Consider the following 24,410-nt stretch of genomic DNA (forward strand, 5'->3'; position numbering starts at 1 on the left):
TGGGGGTCTGTGGTGGGTTGTGGCCCTGGGCGCTTGCAACCACCCTCGGGCTTTGGTGTTACTTTTGAGGAATTGTCTGTCTTCCCTCTGTCTTGGGACCTTCCCCGAATGCAGCCAGATCCCTCCACCCGATCTTCCAGTGGAACTGGCCACGAGCCAATATGCCCTTCTGTGGCCCTGGAATCCTTTCTTTGTTTAGGTGTCACCTGAGCCTAACTAGACCCCAGGATCTTCACCAGGAACCTCCTTCTGTCACTTTCCCGAGGTAACTACCTCCCTCTCACACTCTAAACTCACTGCCTGACCGGCTGACTGATCTTTAACTTCCTGGTTCCCTTATCTACTTGCACTTTCTGACTCCTCCCACACACCCACTGACTAGGCCCCACCCACACTATTGGGACCAGAAATGGGACTTAAGGCCCCATGAATACATCTATGGGGGTTGCTGCCACTATCCCTGACCCAGTGTATGCCTACCAATTGGTGTGTGTGCAAGTTTAGTCTGTAGACCGGCATATGACCTCATTCTTTCCCAGGATGGGACATCACACCTCTGGCTGAGGTGCAATCTCTGTGGCGACGGAAGCCTAAGGGGCGCCACAAAAGCTGGTACAGAGATCGGGACCGGCGCCTGCCTAGCAGAGAAGTAGCCGGCTGCTCATTGAGATAGGAGCTGCACTTATACACCTTAAGAGGCCTATGAAGAAGACTTAATGGCGGCATGAAATGAGACATACTCAGCTGCACTCTATAGTGTATCGGCAGACCACTGTATATTTTGCAAGTGGAAACCTACCTACAATTGGCAATCTGTTCAAGTCTGCCCATAGCGTCATGTGACAGGTTTGAACCCTTAAAGGGAATTGTGGCTTCAGGTGCCACAGGGTACTGCACCCCCATTAGGGTGTAGTACTTATCCCAGGATCTCAGGTCAATGCCAGGTTACACAAAACCACCATACACAAACCACCATACAATCAGTGGGTTGCCCTCCCCAATGGGGACCAGGCCAGGGTTGGATCACAGTAGGGGATCACTACAGTGGTGGTTAACAAGACACCACTGCACCAGGGGCTCCCCAATCCATTGGAACTGGGGACTCTGGGTCAGAGAGAAGCAACCAGCAGGGGGAGTCGGGAACACAGTGGGAAGAGCAGGTTGACCTAGTGAGTAGCGAACCAGCTGGTGGCAGCGACTAGGGGCAACAGCTCAGAACACAAAACACAACTACAACAAGAACAGCTTCAGACAGAGTGGACGTGCCGCGAGCAGCTCTATGGGCTTGGGCATTCAACACGGTCGCTGGGAAGAAGCAGGCGGCTGCTTCCACAGGACTCGATACTTGGAGATTAAAGGCTCTACCACGCACAATATAGGTGCTATGGGGATAAAGAATCATATAGTATAGTAAAATGAACCCCAGCACTCGAATGAAGACAAAGAAGGAATATGCGTGAGTGATTTTATTGACTGACACACTGCAGAAGGAACCTAACCAGAGCAACAGCACCAACGTTTCGGCATAGAGCCTTTCTCAAGGTTGTTGCATCACTGGTCAGAATAGGGAAATGCGGGTCTCGAAGGACAACCGGAGATGGACAAATAGAGGTAAGGTTCCACACGTATTGCAGAGTGTGCTCGTAGGTGAAGGGGTGACAGGATCACAATGTGAGGTGAATGGACGCCTGCAGTGGAGATCCGGAGCTGGCACAGTGGCAGGGAGAATGGCTGCAGCGGCGTCACTCTGCAATACGTGTGGAACCTTACCTCTATTTGTCCATCTCCAGTTGTCCTTCGAGACCCGCATTTCCCTATTCTGACCAGTGATGCAACAACCTTGAGAAAGGCTCTATGCCGAAACGTTGGTGCTGTTGCTCTGGTTAGGTTCCTTCTGCAGTGTGTCAGTCAATAAAATCACTCGCGCATATTCCTTCTTTGTCTTCATTCGAGTGCTGGGGTTCATTTTACTATGCTTCCACAGGACTGGCGCTGTCAGGATACAGAATTCTAGGGCAGATATACTTCACGTTATCTACCAACTCTGCAAGAGTCACGTGTAACGGCTAGAACAGTCACCAGACCCATCCCTATGAGTCTGCAGCAAATTGCATATAGGATCTGGGGTTGAGGACCTGCCTCACAATGGAACCGTGCTATCAGCATACAGGACACTTTACTGACACCAGGACCCTCAAGTGCTTCACGCCACAGGGGTCTGATACTTAGTGCATCAAAGGAGGAAAGGGCTCACAGGCTGACACACACCAGACTTGACCTTTCACAGATCGGCTGGAGCCCATTGTGGCGGAGACCAGTATTCTGGGGCAGCACCTGACTGACTTGTGAGTAAAGACTTGGAACCGCAGCACCTGCCTCTCCTTTACCGGCGCAGTAGCTCAGCACTGTGGCGCCAACAGGGACTACCATCATCCTCCCCAGGATTATTCTGCTGAGCCTGTGGTGAGCGACACCATCCCAGCTGCACCCAACATCTGCCCCGGTGAGGGACCCTGCAGCGTTGGCCCCCATCTCGCATCCCACAGGTGGCGTCCCGATCATCTAATAGACTTTCCTAACTTCCACCCTCCAATTCTTCATTCTGTATGCCTCAGGGCAATGGAACCGGGCCTGGCCACCCTGTGACGCAGAGGATTTGCACCCCCGGCCCAGCAATGAGTAGGTTAAAACGCTACAGAAACTCACCAGGATTTTCCCTTAAACTGCACCCACCAACAGTAAACCCTTATATACAGAATACTGTATAGAAGTCCCCCAAGCCGATCTGTGTAACATAAAGATCTTTATTATACTCGCCTGTGGGGCAGTCAGTCCAATAGGCGCCACTGCTCTGTCCACACCTCCTGTCTTGTGTAGTCGCCGTCCTACTTCCCAGCTTCATGTGGATGAGGCATCCAATGGTTCCCAAGCCCTCCCCCATTGGGAACCATTTAACCATGATTGGTCACTACACCCTATTACAAAAGTTCACAAGATGAAATGAAATTTACATTATAAAGGGCATTGGGCCTGCACAACCCAAACTGAACCAACCCCACCTTACAAATCAGCTACAGGTGGCCTCATTTAAAAAAAAAAGCACAATGCCAACAAATCAACTGGTAAATATGCATATATTAATGTGGTTAACTCAGATGAATATTCCTCCTTAACCTCATGTAAAAAAAAAATTGACTGTAATTTAGAAATTCTAATCCTTACTACCCTGACATTTTAAATTTTCTTAAGGTGGAGTAAGAGGGGACACACTGCTTGATTTTGGCACTGGAGCCTCCATTTATCACCTCCTCTCGGCTTGTGAAGTGTTTGATAACATCATTGTCTCAGATTTACTTGAGGAAAATCGTGCTGAATTCCAAAAATGGCTGGAGAAGGATCCGGATGCTTTCGACTGGACTCACATCATCAAATGTGTATGCGAGCTGGAGGGAAATGGGTAAAACATTTTAATCAACTTTATGGTAATTTTTTGTCACCAGACTTGTGTGACTATATTAAAACTCACCACATATGTACTGTTTGGGGCAGGGCTAGTGGTAAGACTCAGAAGCCAATCTGAATATGCTGAGCTGCAGTAAAAATGAGAAAGCATGAGCTTAAATTATGATGAGACAAGGACGTGGTTTCTGATTGATTAAGAATCAAGCAAATCTTAGTTATTCAGCTCTACAAACAAGAGGAACAATTTGTAACGCTCACCACCAGGAAGCGCAGGTACACAGGAATAGTGTAGAGTTCCTAGATGTAGTGAGGTGCTTGTCTGCTAGAGGTCACAAGTATCAAGGCAGGGTTTTCTGCAATCAAGCAAAGTGTCAGAAGTCGGGAGGTCACGTCAGTACAGAAGAGTAAGAAGCTGAGGTCACGTGCAAGCTGGTGGTCAGGAAGTAGTGTCAGGTACAGAAGGTGAGCAGGGCCATGGTCAGAGAACAAGCCGGGGTCAGAAGTCAAAAGGACACAAAGGTGGTGAGTGGTGCCGGGGTCACAAAACGGGTCAAGAGACAGGGAGTGCTGACAATACAGGAGGGACAGAGGTCAGGAAATGGAATGCAAGGTAACAAGAAAAGATCAGGACAATTCATGAAAACCAGAAGTGTACACTGCAAAGCAGGAACTATTACTGGCGGCGTTCCGGCGGGACAGCTCAAAGATAAGGCAGAGCGATCACCTGGAATGAGGCACTACCATATAGGCCCCTCCCACAGAGCCTAAACCCAGAGAATACAGACAACAAGAAAACGCCAAGGACACAATGGCTCTGCATAGAGCAGAACCAAAAGTGTATAATGACACAATTAGAATTCAAAGGTAGAGTCAGAACTATGATTGTCAATTGGTTATCTACAAAAGACAACCCTATGTCCATAGGCCAGATTGAGGCAGTGACCACACTTTTGGAAATGTTAATCGTTGAGATTCCTATAAGAAAAACCACCATTACTGTAGGTGGCATCTATTCCCAATTATAGCATCTATAGCACAAGTTGTCCACTATTTCATTAGGCTATAAATAAGCTAAATTTAATTTTTTGCATTTTTAAAGGGATGATTGCGACAAGAAGGCAGAGAAACTCTGCAGCAAGGTCAAAGAATTCCTCATATGTGACGCCCTGAAAGGAAAACCCTTCGATCCTGTGGACGTATCACCAGTGGATTGTCTCCTGTGTTGTCTCTGTCTTGAAGCCCCGTGTAAGGACATGAAGTCCTACTGTGAAGTTCTGAAAAATTTCAAGGACTTGATAAAACCTGGAGGTCACCTCTTAGTTTTAAGTGGGCTAAATGCTACCCGTTATTATGTCGGTGCAAACCGTTTCAGTTTATTGTCTTCAAATAAGGAGGATCTGGAGAAGGCATTCAAAGAAGCCGGTTACCAGATTGAGAAAGCGGTGTATGCGCCCCGTGTGAATAACTCGGGGATGGAGGTTGCTGATTTTCGAGGGAAATATTTTATTCATGCCCGTAAACCAAGGTCAAGTCAAATTCTTCTGGATTCTTTTGGCTTATAAAAAAAATATTGTCCTAAATTGCAAATTGGACGTGAAATAAAAGTGAACTTTTTGGAATTAGTTTATTGATTATTGCCAAAGTCAGTATTAGAGGCTAAAGCGGGCTTTACACACAGCGATATCTATCCCAATATCACTAGTGTGGGTACCCGCCGCATCTGTTGCGCGACACGGGCAAATCTCTGCCCGTGCCGCACAACATTGCCCAGACCCATCCACACATACTAACCTGCCCGGCAACGACGCTGTGACTGGCGAACCGCCTCCTTTCTAAGGGGGCGTTCCGTGCGGCGTCACAGCGATTTGTCACTGAGCGGCCGCCCAATAGAAGCGGAGATGAGCGGGACTTAACATCCCGCCTGTGACGGGGGTGTACAACAGAGCAAAGGATGGACAAGGCCGAGGGACGATCCAACAGGTTTACTAACAGGAATACAAGAACAGCACACGATAAGTCCACGTAAAACAGATTCGGGGGCCCTTCCCGACAATCCTCGGACCGGATAACAAAGCAATCGTCCTTACAGTAGTCCAAAGAGTTTCACACAATCCCACGGGCCGCCACACAGGCCTAGCTCCGTCCGTGTCCATAGCCACCCAGGCTGGGGCTCCTGCGCTCTTCAAGTTTCAGCTCACTCTGAAGTTACAAAAAGGGAAATGCATTGTCTGTGCTCCTTGACCAGCCCACCATGTTCAGGGGGTGGGGGTCACACATCCTATCATCAATGGTTTGGTCCATCACAGGGCTCCAATATGTCTGCCAGCCACAGTAGATGAAGGGATCCCCTGCTGTGCAGAACAATGACTATTCCTTCACTGGCCAATTCAATTACAGATTAGATACACAACTCTGGAAAGAAGAGGACAGGCTATTTACATAATCACATTAGATGCCAAGACTACAATTGTATGAGAGAGACACATTGAGATCAGTAGCTCCCCCAAGGAAATACATGAATTACAACTAATACAACCAGGGAAATATGCATATCATGACATAGTATCACAGCATATACAGTGAGAGGGTAAATTACATCTTCACAATCCCTCCCCCTCCCAACTTGTGTACGTACTAGGGACCTCTACAGGTCACTGGTTAAGTACACACAGGCAGAGCGTTACTTACATGTGGCTTCATGCAGCCACGAATTGGCATCGTAGCTCTCCCACATCATTGCCCAGGAGAACAGCTGCAGGCAGACCACCCATCACCCCAACCACACATCGCCTGACCCCAAAACCAAAGTTCAGATCCACAGTGGCTGTGGGAATAGTCCTCCATTGTCCACCAGCCAGTTCAATAACAATCCCAGGTCCTCTATGGATTGCCTCAGGCCGAACCACTCGGGGATCAGCCAGTGTGAGGAAAGCACCCGAGTCACAAAATCCAACAAGTCTCTGTCCATCCAGCACAACCTCCTGCAAGTGCTTACCTCGATGAGCAGAAGTCGTCATAACTGCGGGTCGCACCCCGTAAACTCCTGGTGGTGCAACATGGGGGGCTGAGTCACTAGGCCAGTCCTCACATAACGGTGCCACATCTTCCTCCATGGCACTGGGCTGTAAATAATTAACAATCCGATTGGGTGCAGGATCAGTCCTCATTTGAACAGCTGGGCAGGAGACTTGCCGATGCCCTGGCTGTCCACATTGATAGCATCTGAGCTGGGTCTCCCTACATCCAAGGCGTCCTCTTGGGTAAGGGGTAGGGGAACTTGGAGGCCGGCTCCCACCTGAAGGTGCTGTAGGGGTTTGAGGATGATTCCTCCATGGCCTGGCTGGGCATGAGGCCTGCAAATGCCCGGGATGCCTACAAACATAACACCTGCGCTCTGTTACTTCCTCGCCCCGGCGTATTTCAGAAAGTGCAGTAGAAGCAACTGGAGGCACATTAACACGGGTATCAACATGTGGTGGCTTAGAGGAACGGGGAACAATGGGGACAGAATAACTGGGGGCATCCGGTGTTGTGGAGCTGTTAGGCGTCTCTCCATCCTCCAACAGAACCCTCCACTGAGGCTTGATGGTGAGAGCCTCATCAGCGAGAGCAGCAGCTTCCTCCACTGTCGCTGGTTTTCTCTCACGCACCCATTCCCGGATCTCAGCGGGGCACTGGGCAAAGAATTGTTCTTTTAGGATGACCTGCAGGAAGGTCTCCCAAGATAAGGCCTCCTCTGCCTCCAGCCAGCGATTACATATTTGTTTGAGTCTATGAGCATATATCTTAAAAGACACTTCCCCATCACAGGCTAAAGCACGGAACTGAGTCCTGTAAGTGTCTGGGGTCACAGCATAATGTTTTAGAATAGTCTGTTTAATCTCCGCATACTCACAGTTCCACCGAGGGTCCATAGCTCTATAGGCTTCAGCAGCTCCCCCCTCTAGGAGCCCAACCAGATGCCGGACACGCTCCCTGTCCGGGACTTCCATTAATCGACACTGATGCTCAAAGTCCTGGAAGAAGCCCTCAATGTCGCCTGCAGCCTCATTGAACGGCTTAAAGTCTTTGCGGGACACCCTGGGAAGTTCCCTTATGATGGGTGCTGGGGTTACAGTCTGTCTGGAACCTCTCGCGGCTTCCACAGCGAGCTCCTTATCCAGCAGTGCCATCTCCTCCATCCTGCGCTCCTTCTCTTCAGCTCCACGCATGGCCTCCCTCTTATCTTCTATGGTGGCCTCATCTCCAAGCAGTGCCATCTTTTCCTTGTACCACACAACCCATTGACTTTTTTGGGTATTCACCTCCGGCTCCCGTCTTTGCTCCCCTTGCTGTGGAAATTGTTCCTCGGTGCCATCTTGCAGGCAAGCGTGTTCCAATGCCTCAATTAGTTGCTCCTTAGAGAGTCCTTTGTAGCCGACACCTAATTCACGGGCCTTTGTTTGTAGACTCGCCACAGTCCAGTTCCTGTATCCTGAGGTTCTGGTTTCAGACGTCGATTGGCTGTTGTCCTCCATTTCTTCTGCTCTGATCCCACCGCTGCCACCAGTTTGTGACGGGGGTGTACAACAGAGCAAAGGATGGACAAGGCCGAGGGACGATCCAACAGGTTTACTAACAGGAATACAAGAACAGCACACGATAAGTCCACGTAAAACAGATTCGGGGGCCCTTCCCGACAATCCTCGGACCGGATAACAAAGCAATCGTCCTTACAGTAGTCCAAAGAGTTTCACACAATCCCACGGGCCGCCACACAGGCCTAGCTCCGTCCGTGTCCACAGCCACCCAGGCTGGGGCTCCTGCGCTCTTCAAGTTTCAGCTCACTCTGAAGTTACAAAAAGGGAAATGCATTGTCTGTGCTCCTTGACCAGCCCACCATGTTCAGGGGGTGGGGGTCACACATCCTATCATCAATGGTTTGGTCCATCACAGGGCTCCAATATGTCTGCCAGCCACAGTAGATGAAGGGATCCCCTGCTGTGCAGAACAATGACTATTCCTTCACTGGCCAATTCAATTACAGATTAGATACACAACTCTGGAAAGAAGAGGACAGGCTATTTACATAATCACATTAGATGCCAAGACTACAATTGTATGAGAGAGACACATTGAGATCAGTAGCTCCCCCAAGGAAATACATGAATTACAACTAATACAACCAGGGAAATATGCATATCATGACATAGTATCACAGCATATACAGTGAGAGGGTAAATTACATCTTCACACCGCCCACCTCCTTGCTTCTGCATAGCGGCCAGGAGGCAGGTAAGGAGAGCTTCCTCGTTCCTGCGGTGTCACACGGAGCAATGTGTGCTGCCGCAGGAACGAGGAACAACCTCGTTACTGCTGCAGTAATGATATTTGAGAATGGACCCCCATGTCACCGATGAGCGATTTTTGCACCGATGCAAAATCCCTCATCAGTGTCACACGCAATGGCATCGCTAATGCGGCCGAATGTGCTTCACCAATTTCGTGACCCCCTCCCAACGAGTTCGCATTAGATATGTCGTAGCATGTAAAGCCCCCTTACAACCATTTGTCTATCACTCAAATTTAGATCAAGTGAAAAGTGAGAGGCACATCTGGCTAAGGGTATGCTGGCCCTCCTTTGGGCAGAACCAGGGAACCTGTGAGGTATAAACAGGCTCTGGGAGATCTTAGCAGGGACCAGGGGACATGGCAGCCACTGTGAGTCGCCCACCGCAGTGGTTGCCTGTGGGACACTGCGGGGACCCTCTGGAAACAGGTCAGGTTCACTTTCATAGGAGTCGTGACGCCACTCTCGGTTTTGCGGTCGAGATGAGGGGTGACCGCCACTCCAGTTTAACGTGTGTGTGTGTGTGTGTCCTGATGAGAGGGATACTATTAGAGGATAGTGGGAACAGGTGAGAAGGTAGCAATATCACAGTGATCTAATGGAGCCAGGTGAGGTGCCCTGACCGAAGGAACAAGTGACTAAGAAATTTAATTCTGGTCCAAGACAAGGAATAGTGAATGTCCTGAGTGGGTTCCCCAGGCATCTTTAGTAGCTTAGAGCTCAGTCTGGCCATATTGGCAACAACACACTAAGAAGGAAAACATGTGGAGCTGCCCGAAGAGAATGACTTCCAATGACTGTGATGTAGCACTAGACTGTGTGGTGTTGGTAAGAAAAGGACTTATGGAGGCTGGAACAACTAAAGTGATGCAAAGTTTGTGTTCAGTGACACGGTTTCCTATCTGGTCCTGGCCGGATGAAACCAACAGCAACATGCGGCCTGCACAGGCATATCACCTCAGTGCAACACCACACACCTGACCAGGACCTCTATGGGTAATCATGCAACACTGCAGCTGGAATTGCCCACCTGTCACGACGTTTAAGAGCATTTGGACTGAAAGCACACTCTGCAGAGACCAAACCTCTCATTAGCAGAAAGAATCAAAAGGAGCATGTTGTGTAGACAGATGATAAGTTCTCCACAGTAATTTTAGTGATGAAGCAAATTTAATTTTTTGGGGGTCTGATTGGAAACATTATGTTCAACAATCTGGGGAAAGACTAAACCCAAAGTGTTTTCAGAAGTCGGTGAAAGGTGGTGGAGGCAGTGTCATGGTTTGAGTGTTTTCTGCAGCAGCAGTTGGACCTCTCATACAGCTACATGGCATAGTGAATGCAAGTGTGGATCAGAACATCACGTGGTGCCTTACTTGCGTTCATCAGTCAGCCAGCAATTTTCATGCCCAAAAAATGTCGCCTGTCACACAGCAAAATGGGGAAAGCAGTTCATTGAAACAAAAAACTCAAACAATGAAATGGTCACAGCCCAGTCATGATCTAAACCCAATTGAAAACCTCTAGAAAATCCTTGCTGACAAAGTTATGGCCAAGAAACCAACAACAGTCAAAACTGTGGAAGATACTGGAAGAGTGGACCAAACCCCCCCCCCTCCCCCCAGAGCAGTGTGAGAGACGAGAGAGGTCCTGTGGCCGCAGATGTGCTGAAGTCATTCACAGCGAAGACCTGTACACGTCCTACTGATTGTGACTTGTTACCTTCAGAAAATTCACTTATATCTTTCTCTGTGCTCCAGTCATGGCTGTCCTCTAATTATCATCACATTTTGGGCAAAATAAAGGTTTTTATGGTGATAAACGTTGGATCTTTTGTAAAACATTGTTCTAGTGGCATGGGGCACCCCTTACAAAAAAAAAACCTTCAAATGTTGATTAATGTAATTACATTGGTTGATTTTTCAGAAATAACGTAATCATATACAGTGTTCTCCAATTTTGATCTCCAGAGTATATATGTCCTCTATTCTGCTGCTGTTCTCTAATGCATAAAAAAATTCTTATTTTCCCCCCACTCCCAAGACAGATGGCGTCCTCTTCTGTAGACAGCGCAGAGGCCACCAACTGACATCGACATGCCTGCTATGGGTGACGCATGACGTCACTGCTATGCCCTTGTGACTGCCATGCCAACATCAGCTAGCCATGTGTATTGCAGTGCAGGAAGCTGGTGTGTGTCTGCGCTGCAATACATTTCAGGTGAATGTGTCCTTGGATGCACTTCCAGCTGCAATAGGTGCTCGTGTCGGCGGGCCCAGTCAGTCACGTCCTTTGCGAACAAGATCATTAATGCCCCTGCTAGTATGTCCACAGTGTTGAAACTTTGGCAAACTTTCTTTGTGGAAATCTTTTTTTTTTTTTCCTTCATTTTACTTTTACTGGCAGAAAGGTAACAGGTAGTGCTGAGCGAACCTGTGGATATTCGGGCTCACCAAACCAGCATGGACGAAAAAAAAAAAAATTGGGTTCGGCAGCCGAACTTTACTTGAAACTTGACCCCGAACCCCATATAATTCTAAGGTACTCAAACTTATGTGTTATAAAATGGTGTTGGTAAGGACTAAGGGGCTGCAAAAGAAAGAAAATGAGGAATAAAGCAGGAACATTATACTTACCGACCTTCCCCACAGCTGTAACACTGCTTCCAGGTCCGATGATTAGCTCTACGACATATTCACTGTTTCTCCGCACACCATCAGTCTTGGTATCTATGATTGGTTAAAGTGAGACCCCGCCCCCACCTTCTGTGACAGTGGCTGTGATTGGTTGGAATCACACAGGCTGTCTGTGTTCCTATAGTGGTGTAAAAATTAAAAAAAAAAATGTAGGGTCCCCCATTTATTGATATCCAAACAAGATAAAATGAAAACAGAGACACCAGGGGGCTATAGGGCGCAAAAAAAAGGTGATTAAATCCCTAGTGCATTGGTAGTAGTAAGTCAGAGTGAAAAAGCCTACCTGTAAGATTAGTAAAGGGCTGAAGGGGGAAACCTGCCGTCCAAGGTGTGGGACCGGTCCCGACACGTGTTTCAGTAACTGCTTTAGGAGTCTACTAAAGCAGTTACTGAAACACGTGTCGGGACCGGTCCCACACCTTGGACGGCAGGTTTTCCCCTTCAGCCCTTTACTAATCTTACAGGTAGGCTTTTTCACTCTGACTTACTACTACCAATGCACTAGGGATTTAATCACCACCTTTTTTTTTTTTTTTTTTTTTTTTTTTTTTTTTTTCTTGCCCTATTTGCTTTGGTGGTTTTCTTTATTACTTCGCCTCCTGTTTGACTCTGTGGCTATTGTTGGGGTCAGCCTCACAGCCTCTCTGTGGGACATTTCTCCTCTCCACCTCTCTTACTGGTTTTTATAACTATTGATCACTCTTCTACTGTGATACTTACACTGTTTTATAAATAAATTTTTTGTACAATAAAATTGACATACTTTTTCAAACAGTGTTTGATTACTTTTTTTGTATTGGCATGGTATAGCCCCCCGGTGTCTCTGTTTTCATTCTATTATGTTTTGGGGTACATGCATTCTACTATTATGAGGTCTGGCTGTCCTGGTCATTGTTTTCCGAAACAAGATAAAGCGGATAGCTGGGGACTGGTATTCTCAGCTCATGCATTTTATGCAACAATTTTGGTACTTTACCCTGCTAATCACAATTGCCCTGGTGCAGTGACCATCGGGATAATATAAGGGGTTAATGACAGCTGTGATTTCTCAAAAAATTACAGCTGCCACAAAGCCCTGGACTAGTAATGAGGACAGGTCTATGAGATCACCTCATTACTAATTCATTAGCTGCGATAATTCTGGGTGGCTGCGGGCTGCTATTTTTAGGTTGGAGGGCCCAATAACCATGGGCCTCCCCAGCCTGAGAATACCAGTACCCAGCTGTCAGCTTTATTTTGGCTGAGTGTCATGAACAGCCGAGGGAGTCACTCAGAAATCCTGCAGCTGTTCGCTGATTTGTCAAACACGACTACTCTCTAGTGCCCCCCTTGTCTGCAAGCCACTTTTGGCACTGCAGGACAATGCATAAAATGAGGCTGCTGAGCTAATAATGCCAAATATTGGAGGTCTCGCAGCAAGGGTAAATGTGTATATCACCGATTCCCGCTAATGGAACATATATATATATATATATATATATAATTATTACCTCGGTACCCTTAATGATAGCACGCCAAAAATTCTATGCAATAACAATTACGCTGCCACCACCCAGCTTTTCGGGATAGCTGGGGACCCGTTTCAGATAGCATAAGGCCCTTCGGGTTTTTGGATTTGTATATAAAGCATGAGGAAAGAAACTATTACATTTTTATATGTTTAATCCGAAAATAGTCAGTGGTTAAAAAAATGTACAAGAATATACAAAAGGGAACAATACAAATACAGTATTGAAAGTTACATTAAAAATTAAAAGGTATAAACGTGGAACTTACTAAACTCGTGCCATAGAAGGGACATCCAAACTTAGGGAGTGGAGAAGAAGATGGTAGAATCGGCCAGCATCACCCTTTCTGATGCCCTCCAGTATGACTGACTCCCCAGAAAGTCTTAGCTAACCCCCCTTCTCTGTGACCTCATCATTTTACAGTCTCTTGTGGGCTGTGCCGAGATAGTCCCAAAGGTTCTTTAATTCTATCTTTTTACATAACTTTGCCCCTGGGCCACTCAGGTGAAAGATATTAGCGTCATATTTTATATCTCGATTTTACATTTACATAGACACCAAACACAACGCATCTAGCACGATTTTACTGGCCAATACTAATTTGTCGTGATACCGGCAATCTCCCTGTCAAGCGAAACGGTGCGCTGGGTTCGGCACTCCACAGGGATTCTGGAAATATGCTTTTAATTTTTCTAGCATTAACGTAACGCTTAAAAACTGTTTTGGAAGTTTTCCCTCCAACAGAACAAAGGATTGTCTTTTTCTTTGCATCCTTTGGGTGATGGTAGAACTAAAAACAAAGTGATAAATACCTAAGCTTTCAGGCAGATCAGATAATCGTCATGACGATCTGTGGATGATGGCAAAGAGGGGGCTTAGGACCCTTAGAGTTTTACATGACACTGAGTATCAAAATCGGGGGGGGACTGAACAAAAATCTGCATGAGGTGCCTTGCATTTTGATACACAGCCAAGATAACGCTCACAGCTGGGGGCTGCAGCCTGTAGTGGTATGCTTTTATCTGTGCTGGGTATCAATATATGGGGGACCATATGTCATTTTTTTATTTACTTATGTCTACACTCCATTAGGGGACCCAGACAGCAACTGAGAGGGCAGCCAGAGATGCCAGTTCGCCAGTAGTCTGACTACAGCCAATCACACACGCTCTCATAGATGGTGGGTGGGGGAAGCAGTGAATATGCTTGAGATCTAATGAGCAGAAGCAATGTGACAGGCGTGCACAAAGACTGGGAAGTATGTCCTGCTTTAACCATTTTCCTTCCTTTTTTTTATTACTAGGGTGACCGAATCGTAACAGAGACCAGACATACAGGTATAAGTCTCTGTTTGAGTCCAGGACCAAAACACCTTGTGTTCGGTATTAACCCCGAACTCTACAGTTCAAAGTCAAAGTTCATAGTCAATGAATGTTGGACCTTTAAATAATGACATGAGTGACACATTAATAGACTTGCAAGAATGTTTTACTTAGATCATGAATGGTCCAGTTTATTTTCTCCTTAACTGAACCCATGGGGACTTGCCAGTTTTCAATAGAAAGTTTCACATCTAAGAAAAAAATCAAATTGGCAATGAAATTGACTGCAGTTACTTAGTAAAGAGTTTATAATCCGGTAAACTTTAATTTATCATCACTGTACTGTATATATATTTTATATAGATGTATATTTATATTTCCATAAAATAAGAAGACCGCACTCCACTTCAAATAAGATCTTCTTTAATGGCCCATCTATTTATATATATATATATATAATCTCTCACAGACAAGTGCATCTGAATAAATTAGAATCTCATCAAAAAGTTCATTTTTTCGGTAATTCAATACAAACAGGGAAACCCAGATGCCAGATGCCAGATGCCAGACACAGACACAGACACAGACACAGACACAGACACAGACACAGACACAGACACAGACACAGACACACAGACACACAGACACACACCCCTTTTTATATATTAGATAGTCATTACACACAGATGGTTCTATTCCTATATATTATATAGAGTCATTACACACAGAGGGATCTATTCCTATATATTATATAGTCATTACACACAGAGGGATCTATTTCACGTGTTTATTTCGGTTAATGTTAATGATTATGGCTTACAGCCAATGAAATCCCAAAAGTCATTCTCAGAAAATTAGAATATTATATAAGACCAACTGAAAAAATGATGTTACCCTCAGAAATGTTGGCGCCTACGGAAAAGTCTGTACAGTAAATACCTCAATACTTGGTCGCGCTCCTTTTGCATGAATTACTGCATCAATGCGGCAATGTGGCATGGAGGCGATCAGGCTGTGGCACTGCTGAAGTGTTATGGAAGCCCAGTTTGCTTTGATAGCCGCCTTCAGCTCGTCTGCATTGTTGGCTCTGGTGTTTCTCATAGATTCTCTATAGGGTTTAGGTCAGGTGAGTTTGCTGGCCAATCAAGCACAGGGATACTGTGGTTGGTAAAGCAGGTATTGGTACTTTTGGCAGTGTGGACAGGGGCAAAGTCCTGCTGGAAAGCTAAATTTTTCCATCTCCAAAAAGCTTGTCGGCAGAGGGAAGCATGACGTGCTCTATAATTTCCTGTTATACGGCTGTGGTGACTTTGGTCTTGATAAAACACAGTGGACCTACACCAGCAGATGACATGGCTCCCCAAACCATCACTGATTGTGGAGACTTCACACTAGACCTCAGCAGCTTGGATTGTGGCCTCTCCACTCTTCCTCCAGACTCTGGGACCGTGATTTCCAAATGAAATGCAAAAAATTACTTTCATCTGAAAACAACACCTTGGACCATTGAGAACAGTCCAGTTCTTTTTCTCCTTGGCCCAGGTAAGCCGCTTCTGGCGATGTCTATTGGTCATGAGTGGCTTGACACAAGGAATGTGACACTTGTAGCCCATGTCCTGGATACGTCTGTGTGTGGTGGCTCTTGAGGCACTGACTCCAACAGCGTCTACTCCTTGTGAATCTCCCCCAAAGTTTTGAATGGCCTTTTCTTAACAATCCTATCAAGGCTGCGGTTATCCCGGTTGCTTGTGCACCTTTTTCTACCACACTTTTTCCTTCCACTCAACTTTTTATTAATATGCTTGGATACAGCACTCTGTGAACAGACAGCTTCTTTAGCAATGACCTTTTGTGGCTTACCCTCCTTGTGGAGTGTGTTTAATAAGCCATATAAATCAACATTAAATAAACATTTGAAATAGAGCCCTCTGTGTGTAATGACCCTATATAATATAAGCGTTTCCTTTTTTGTATTGAATAACTGAAAAATTAACTTTTTGATATTCTAATTTATTGAGATGCACACGTGTGTGTGTGTGTGTGTGTGTGTATGTATATATATATATATATATATATATATATATATATATATCTAGCTGTAGTACCCGGGCGTTGCCTGGGATAGTAACTGTCTCTCTGTCTCTGTACCAGTCTCTGTATGTGTCTCGCTGTCTGTCTCTTTCCTTGTCTGTCTGTTTCTATCTCTCGATCTGTATTTGTATCAGTCTATCTGTTGCCATCTCTGTGTCTGTCTGTCTCTATCTCTGTGACTGTCTGTCTCTATGTGTGTGTCTGTCTGTCTCTCTTTGCCCGTCTGTCTCTTTCCAGGTTTGTCTCTTTGCCCGTCTGTCCCTTTCCAGGTTTGTCTCTTTGCCCGTCTGTCTCTTTCCAGGTTTGTATCTTTGCCCGTCTGTCTCTGTACCCGTCTGTCTCTGTACCCGGCTGTCTCTTTGCCCGGCTCTCTCTTTGCCCGACTCTCTCTTTCCAGGGCTGTCTCTTTCCAGAGCTATCTCTTTCCAGGGCTGTCTCTTTCCCCGGCTGTCTCTGTCTCTTTGTCTGTCTCTGTCTCTCTATCCATCTCTGCACCGACATCATATTACCTCTCACATAAGCTTCTTATACTAACAGTTTATTTCGTTCCTATAGCAACCACTGACAGTTGCTATTAATAACCTATAGCTCCTACCTCTATTCAGTTAGGCAGAATTTTTGGAGACTAAGGCTATGCTCACACACTGCGTTTTTTACCTGCGTTTTGGGTCCATTTTTGCTGCAGAAATTTCTTGAGAAATTCTTGTAACCTTTCTGCAGACATTCCCCAGCAAAACCTATGGCAAAAAAAATTAGCTGTGCACACACTGCGTTTTTTTCTTAAGAAAATTCTTTCAGTAGATTTTCTTAAGAAAAAGAATGAGCATGTCACTTCTTTTCTGCAGCTAACTGCGTTTTTTGCCATAGATAATTGGCACAATAACGCAGGGAGCAACCAGCGGTAAAAACGCACCGAAAACGCACCAAAAACGCACCGAAAACGCGGCAAAAACGCAGGTGCGTTTTTGGTGCGTTTTTTAACGCATTTTTCTAGTGTGAACATAGATTGTGGGGTTAAATTTTGCCGCCCAAACATAGTCTATGAAGTTCCCTGAGTCACATGGAGCATCTGTGCAAAATTTCGTGATTGTAAATGCGACGGTGCGGATTCCTTTAGCGGACATACACACACATACACTCAGCTTTATATCTTTGATAGTTATATTTTTGTTCAGTATAATATATATATACACTGAATATTATACTGAACAAAAATATAACTGCAACACTTATGTTTTTGTTAAGACTAAAATCTAAGACTTTTTTTCTATGAACACAAAAGGCCATTTCCTCTCGAATATTGCTCCTAAATTGGTCTAGTTCTTGTGTTTGTCATCACTTCTCCTTTGTGGAGATAATCCATCCACCTCACAGGTGCAGCATATCAAGATGCTGATTAGACAGCATTGTTATTGCACAGGTGCGCCTTTGGCTGGCCACAATAAAAGGCCATTCTAAAGTGTACACTTGTACACTGTTCATGGGGTCCGGGATAGTCAGAAAATCAATCAGTATCTGGTGTAACCAACATTTGCCAGTCTGCTATCTGCCATGTACAGTTAAAACGGGATTCATCTTTCCAACGTGCCAAACTCCATCGGATGTGAGCATTTGTCCAATCAAGTCTGTTATGATGAAGTGCAGTCAGGTGGAGACCCCCGATGAGGAGGACGAGCAGCAGAGGAGCTGCCCTGAGACCGTTTCTGACAGTTTGTGCAGAAATTATTTGGTTTTGCACAGATTGTTGCAGCCGGTGGCTGGTCACAGACGATCTTGGAAGAGAAGATGCTGGATGTGGAGGTCCTGGGCCGGTGCAGTTACACGTGGTCTGTGATTGTGAGGCCGGTTGATGTTCTGACAAATTCTCTGAAACGCTTTTTGAGACTGTTTATGGTTGAGAAATGAACATTCAATTTGACAGTTCTGGTGGACATTCCTGCAGTCAGCATGCCATTGAAAACTCCCTCAAGACTTGCGTCATCTGTGGCATTGTGCTGCGTGATAAAACTGCACATTTTAGAGTGGCCTTTTATTGTGGACAACCTAAGGCACACCTGTGCAATAACCATGCTGGCCAGCCTAAGGCACACCTGTGCAATAATCATGCTGGCCAGCCTAAGGCACACCTGTGCAATAATCATGCTGGCCAGCCTAAGGCACACCTGTGCAATAATCATGCTGGCCAGCCTAAGGCACACCTGTGCAATAATCATGCTGTCTAATCTGCATCTTGATATGCCGCACCTGTGAGGTGGATGGATTATCTTGGCAAAGGAGAAGTGATCACTAACACAGATTTACAAAAATTTGTGAACAATATTTGAGAGAAAAAGGCCTTTTATGTTCAAAGAAAAAGTCTCACATCTTTGAGTTCAGCTCATGAAAAAAGGGAGCAAACACAAAAGTGTTTCTTATATATTTTTCAGTCTATTATATGATAAGCCAGATATTTGTGGCTTCGGGCCACAGTTACAGAAATGTTTTGTTGGCTTTCTGAACGCACCGATAACAGTGGATGTGCCAGGTAAGTGTAATAAGTGATACAAGTAAAATATATCTTTGTACCGTGTTAGCCAGTAGAGATAAAAAAATTTGTTTAAAAGAACAGAGAGTCCTCAGTGGTTGATACCTTTTAATGGCTAACTGAAAAGATGGTAATAATTGCAAGCTTTCGAGACTACTCAGGTCTCTTCATCAGGCATGGTATAACACAAAATCTGAAGAGTCACGTATTTATACACAACAGGACTTAGAATAGTGCAGTAAAAAAAAAAAAAAAAAAGAACAAGTTATATGAAACAGAACTATCTCTATGGCAGGGGGACAAGCTGTTCTAGCCATAAATACTGCTGCAGTTCAGTGTGAAAGTTTTATTGTCCTTTGATAAGGGTCTGGTCCAGGGCTGTGACATGCTCGGATGGTCAGAGGAGCACATCTTTTAACTGATGTAAAAAGACATGAATCCATGAGACACATTCATTCCTTCTCTGAATGTGTCAAAGGTCATCATAAGTTTGTACTCCCATAGTCTCCTGTCTCTCTGGGACTTGAAGTTGATGATATTTTAATCATCTGGACAGAGTCTGAGGAGCAGCTGAAGACCTTCCATGAACAATTTAATCAGTTTCATCCCACCATCATTGATGATATTTTAATCATCTGGACAGAGTCTGAGGAGCAGCTGAAGACCTTCCATGAACAATTTAATCAGTTTCATCCCACCATCAACCTAACACTCAACTACTCCTGCACGGAAATCAACTTCTTGGACACCATGATTAAACTACGGAACAATGAAATACAGACATCCCTGTACAAGAAGCCAATTGACCGTCCAACATACCTGAAATGGGACAGTTTTCATCCAAAACATATAAAAAACTCTATTGTATACAGCCAGGCTATCAGGTACAATCGGATATGTTCCAACAGTACAGATAGAGACAATCACCTTGAGGGCCTCAGAAAAACCTTTTTGAATCAAGGCTACCACCCAAGAACAATTGAAAACCAGATTATAAGAGCCACCAGAATATCAAGAAACCATCTTCTACATTATAAAACCAAAGAAGAGAACAACCGGGTCCCTCTTGTAGTCACCTACAATCCACATCTGGAGGTGTTTAGAGGAGCTGCACGGAAACTACAACCATTACTGCAAAAAGATGCCCGGTTAAAATCTATTTTTCCAGACCCCCCACTTCTGTGTTTTAGACAGCCCCCAAATCTAAGAAGCATCATTGTCAGAAGCTCCCTGTCCTCTCCAACACCAACAGGAACATTTCCCTGCAACCAGAAAAAATGCAAGACCTGTCCATTAATATTGACAACGGACAAGATAAAGATTCCCAGATCACATCAGGACTACAAGATCCCAGGTACGTTCAGCTGCACCACAACCAATGTGGTGTACTTAATTATATGTACCAAATGTCCAACTGGGGGTCTGTATGTAGGGGAGACAGGACAACAGCTCAGGACAAGGATGAATTCTCACCGCCACACAATTAGAGAAAAAAGGATGGATCTACCTGTGGCCAAACATTTTTGTAACCCAGACCACAGCATCATGGACATGAAATTGCTGGTATTGAAAGGAAACTTCAAGTCCCAGAGAGACAGGAGACTATGGGAGTACAAACTTATGATGACCTTTGACACATTCAGAGAAGGAATGAATGTGTCTCATGGATTCATGTCTTTTTACATCAGTTAAAAGATGTGCTCCTCTGACCATCCGAGCGTGTCACAGCCTGGACCAGACCCTTATCAAAGGACAATAAAACTTTCACACTGAACTGCATCAGTATTTATGGCTAGAACAGCTTGTCCCCCTGCCATAGAGATAGTTCTGTTTCATATAACTTGTTCTTTTTTTTTTTTTTTTTTTACTGCACTATTCTAAGTCCTGTTGTGTATAAATACGTGACTCTTCAGATTTTGTGTTATACCATGCCTGATGAAGAGACCTGAGTAGTCTCGAAAGCTTGCAATTATTACCATCTTTTCAGTTAGCCATTAAAAGGTATCAACCACTGAGGACTCTCTGTTCTTTTAAACAATTTTTTTTATCTCTACTGGCTAACACGGTACAAAGATATATTTTACTGGATTCAAGATTGTAATTTAACTAAATCTTGACTTAAAACAGCTATATATATATATATGAAGTGACCTACTTATCACTGCCGACTTTTCCATTCTGTGAATTTCGTTAAGAACTTCAGTCTACCACTACACAGATTCAGCACCTTGTTACGCACTCGTATGTGGACACTGAGCATCTCGCTCCACTCATCCCAGGATATCACGAGACAAGAGAAGAGGTAAGAAAGGACTCCTTGTATAATCCTTGTATAATGTGTATTGACAGCAGCTTATCCAAGCAACAATCTACGACTTTTCATCACTTTACATCACCCAGATGAGGGCACTCGGTGTTTTAAACTTTTGAAATATTTTTGCTAGAGTTTTTTGTTCCTATCATATTCCGACATCACCTTGCGTCATCTACAAGTGCATCTCAATAAATTAGAATATCATCAAAAAGTTCATCTATTTCAGTAATTCAATACAAAAAGGGAAACACATACATTATATAGTCATTACACACAGAGGGTTCTATTCCTATATATTATATAGAGTCATCATTACACACAGAGGGTTCTATTCCTATATATTATATAGTCATTACACACAGAGGGTTCTATTCCTATATATTATATAGTCATTACACACAGAGGGTTCTATTCCTATATATTATATAGAGTCATTACACACAGAGGGTTCTATTCTACTGTACACTCTATTAATTGGTCTCCCCCTAACTAGACTCTCTCCTCTACAGTCAATCCTTAATGCAGCAGCCAGGGTAACCTATCTGGCTAACCGCTACTCGGATGCCTCTGCTCTGTGCCAGTCATTGCACTGGCTGCCCATATATCATAGGATCCAATTCAAGCTGCTTGTTCTCACCCACAAAGTTCTCCAGTGCAGCACCCCCCTACATCTCCAACCTCCTCTCTGTCTATCAGTCCACCCGTTCTCTACGCTCTGCAAGCGACTTTCGACTAACATCCACACTAATTCGAACCTCCCACTCCCAGATCCAAGACTTCTTCCGAGCTGCACCAACCCTCTGGAACGCTCTACCCCAAGAAGTTAGGACAAATCACAACTTACTCAGCTTCAGACGCACCCTAAAGACGCATCTTTTTAGGGCGGCCTATCACACTCCCTAATCAGATTCGATTCACATAGTCCCTCTACAACCTCTCACAACATAGCTCCACATCAAACTCCATGGCACCCAAAGGCATCTCAAGGCTCGGGCCCACTGGTCCAGGAAACCATTATCCAACCCCATTTCCGTGAGATGGTTGGATTGTCATTGTAAATAAGCACTTGAACCATTGCCTCTCCCCCCATCTCATTGTAGATTGTAAGCTCTCACGAGCAGGGTTGTATTTTTTTTCCCTCTAAATATTGTATTTCTATAACTGTTACTTGTTTGTATATGATCCTCCTGAATTGTAAAGCGCTACGGAATATGTTGGCGCTATAGAAATAAAGATTATTATTATTATTATTATTATTCCTATATTTTATATAGAGTCATTACACATAGAGGTTTCTATTCCTATATATTATATAGTCATTACACACAGAGGGATCTATTCCTATATATTATATAGTCATTACACACAGAGGAATCTATTCCTATATATTATATAAAGTCATTACACACAGAGGGATCTATTCCTATATATCATAGAGTCATTACACACAGATGGTTCTATTCCTATATATGATAGAGTCACTACACACAGAGGGGTCTATTCCTATATATGATATAGAGTCATTACACACAGAGGGGTCTATTCCTATATATGATATAAAGTCATTACACACAGAGGGATCTATTCCTATATATTATATAGCGTCATTACACACAGATGGTTCTATTCCTATATATTATATAGTCATTACACACAGAGGGATCTATTCCTATATATTATATAGAGTCATTATGTCGCGGGCGGGGAGGAGGGTGTCAGCACTGCGCTCACCCCTCTGCTCGGGTCCGGCTGCTGCTGCTCAGTGGTGGCTCGAGCGGTGGGCCGGATCCCGGGGGTTCTCGAGCGGCGCTCCTCGCCCGTGAGTGAAAGGGGATTGGGTTTTTGGGATAATGTCTATTGTCCGTGACGCCACCCACGGTTGTGGTGATTTGTTGGCACCACCGCTGCTCGGTGTGGGGATCCCGGGAGTGATGGTGTGAAGCAGCAAGTTGTTGTGTTGCCCCTCCGTGGGTAGGGGTTGGTGATCCCGGGGCCCAGAGATGAGGTGGGAGATGCAGGGCTTGGTGGGCGCAGGGACGCGGGGGCAGCGCTGTGCCTTGCGGCACTGTGGTACTCACTCAGCCTGAGATGTTGACAAAGTTCTCGGTAAAACACACGGCTGGAAAGACGGTTCCCACGGACGGCTGCACTTGCTTTCCCCAGTAGGTGACGGTGATGTCCCTTTTCCTGCACCTAATGTTGTTGATGGTCTCGATGGGTTCCCACCGGTAACCCGCTCCCCGGCTTCAAGCTGGACCGGAGGAGCTCTACTCTTTGCCCGCAGGCGCTGGCCCTTAGAAACTGGTGCCCTGGCGGGTGGCGGTGTCTCTATTGTAATGGTTGGGCTGTTGCCTTCAATCGGGACTTGGTTGTTGGGGGATCGACGTCCCCTTCACTGACGGATTTGGCAAATTATGGCGACTCCTAGCCTTGCCGGGGTCCGAGAGGCCCCTGCCCTGGTGCTGACTGTCCTTTGTACACTGCTCCAGACCGCCGGGCCACCACCCGTCCGCGGTCCTTCCAGGAACTTCCAAACGGTCACCCCTCCGGACAATCACCGCCGTTGCTGACCTTGCTGACTCTGTCCTGCACACAGCTGGACCCACTTCAGGCTTTTCTACTCTCACTTTTACTCCTTTTCTTCAGTTTTCTCCTTTGCTCCTCTACCACTTCACTTCCTTCCACTTTCACTTCCTTAACTCAACTCATGTTTACTCCTTCACCTCCTGAACTGAACTGCTGTTTTTTCCCGCCTCCAGAGCTGTGAACTCCTCGGTGGGCGGAGCCAACCACCTGGCCCACCCCCTGGTGTGAACATCAGCCCCTGGAGGAAGGCAACAAGGATTTTGGGTTAGCTTTGATGTTCCTAACTGGGGTGTAGGGTGTGGTGGTGTGATGACCTGTGACCCCTGGCTTGCCTGCCTTGATCAATTCCTATATATTATATAGAGTCATTACACACAGAGTGATCTATTTCTATATATTTTATAGAGCCATTACACACAGAGGGATCTATTCCTATATATTATATAGAGTCATAGTGTGACGCCCTGGACTAGCCAGGTAGTCACAGTTAGGCCCTTGCACTACACCCATCCCCAAATAAGGTGACAGCAGCCAACCTACTAAACCCTAGTCACCTCCCTCTGGGTTTGATGTCCACACCA

At 45.3% G+C, this 24,410-nt stretch overlaps 2 protein-coding genes across 2 annotated transcripts in view; both read left to right on the forward strand.

Moving 5' to 3' along the window:
* The window catches only part of LOC142256817 (nicotinamide N-methyltransferase-like), a 74,998-nt gene extending 69,934 nt beyond the window's left edge, over positions 1 to 5,064 (forward strand). The window contains exons 5-6 of the mRNA XM_075328717.1: positions 3,250 to 3,457; positions 4,562 to 5,064. Of these exons, the coding sequence (XP_075184832.1) occupies positions 3,250 to 3,457; positions 4,562 to 5,024 (671 nt within the window). The 3' untranslated portion in view covers positions 5,025 to 5,064. The remainder of the gene's footprint in view (positions 1 to 3,249; positions 3,458 to 4,561) is intronic.
* Positions 5,065 to 20,999: 15,935 nt separating this feature from the next.
* The window catches only part of LOC142257261 (nicotinamide N-methyltransferase-like), a 58,970-nt gene continuing 55,559 nt past the window's right edge, over positions 21,000 to 24,410 (forward strand). Inside the window, exon 1 of the mRNA XM_075329423.1 lies at positions 21,000 to 21,231. The gene's annotated coding sequence lies outside the window, so the exon portion shown is untranslated. The remainder of the gene's footprint in view (positions 21,232 to 24,410) is intronic.

This window comes from Anomaloglossus baeobatrachus, chromosome 11 (genome assembly GCF_048569485.1).
Source record: "Anomaloglossus baeobatrachus isolate aAnoBae1 chromosome 11, aAnoBae1.hap1, whole genome shotgun sequence".
Taxonomy (NCBI): Eukaryota; Metazoa; Chordata; class Amphibia; order Anura; family Aromobatidae; genus Anomaloglossus; species Anomaloglossus baeobatrachus.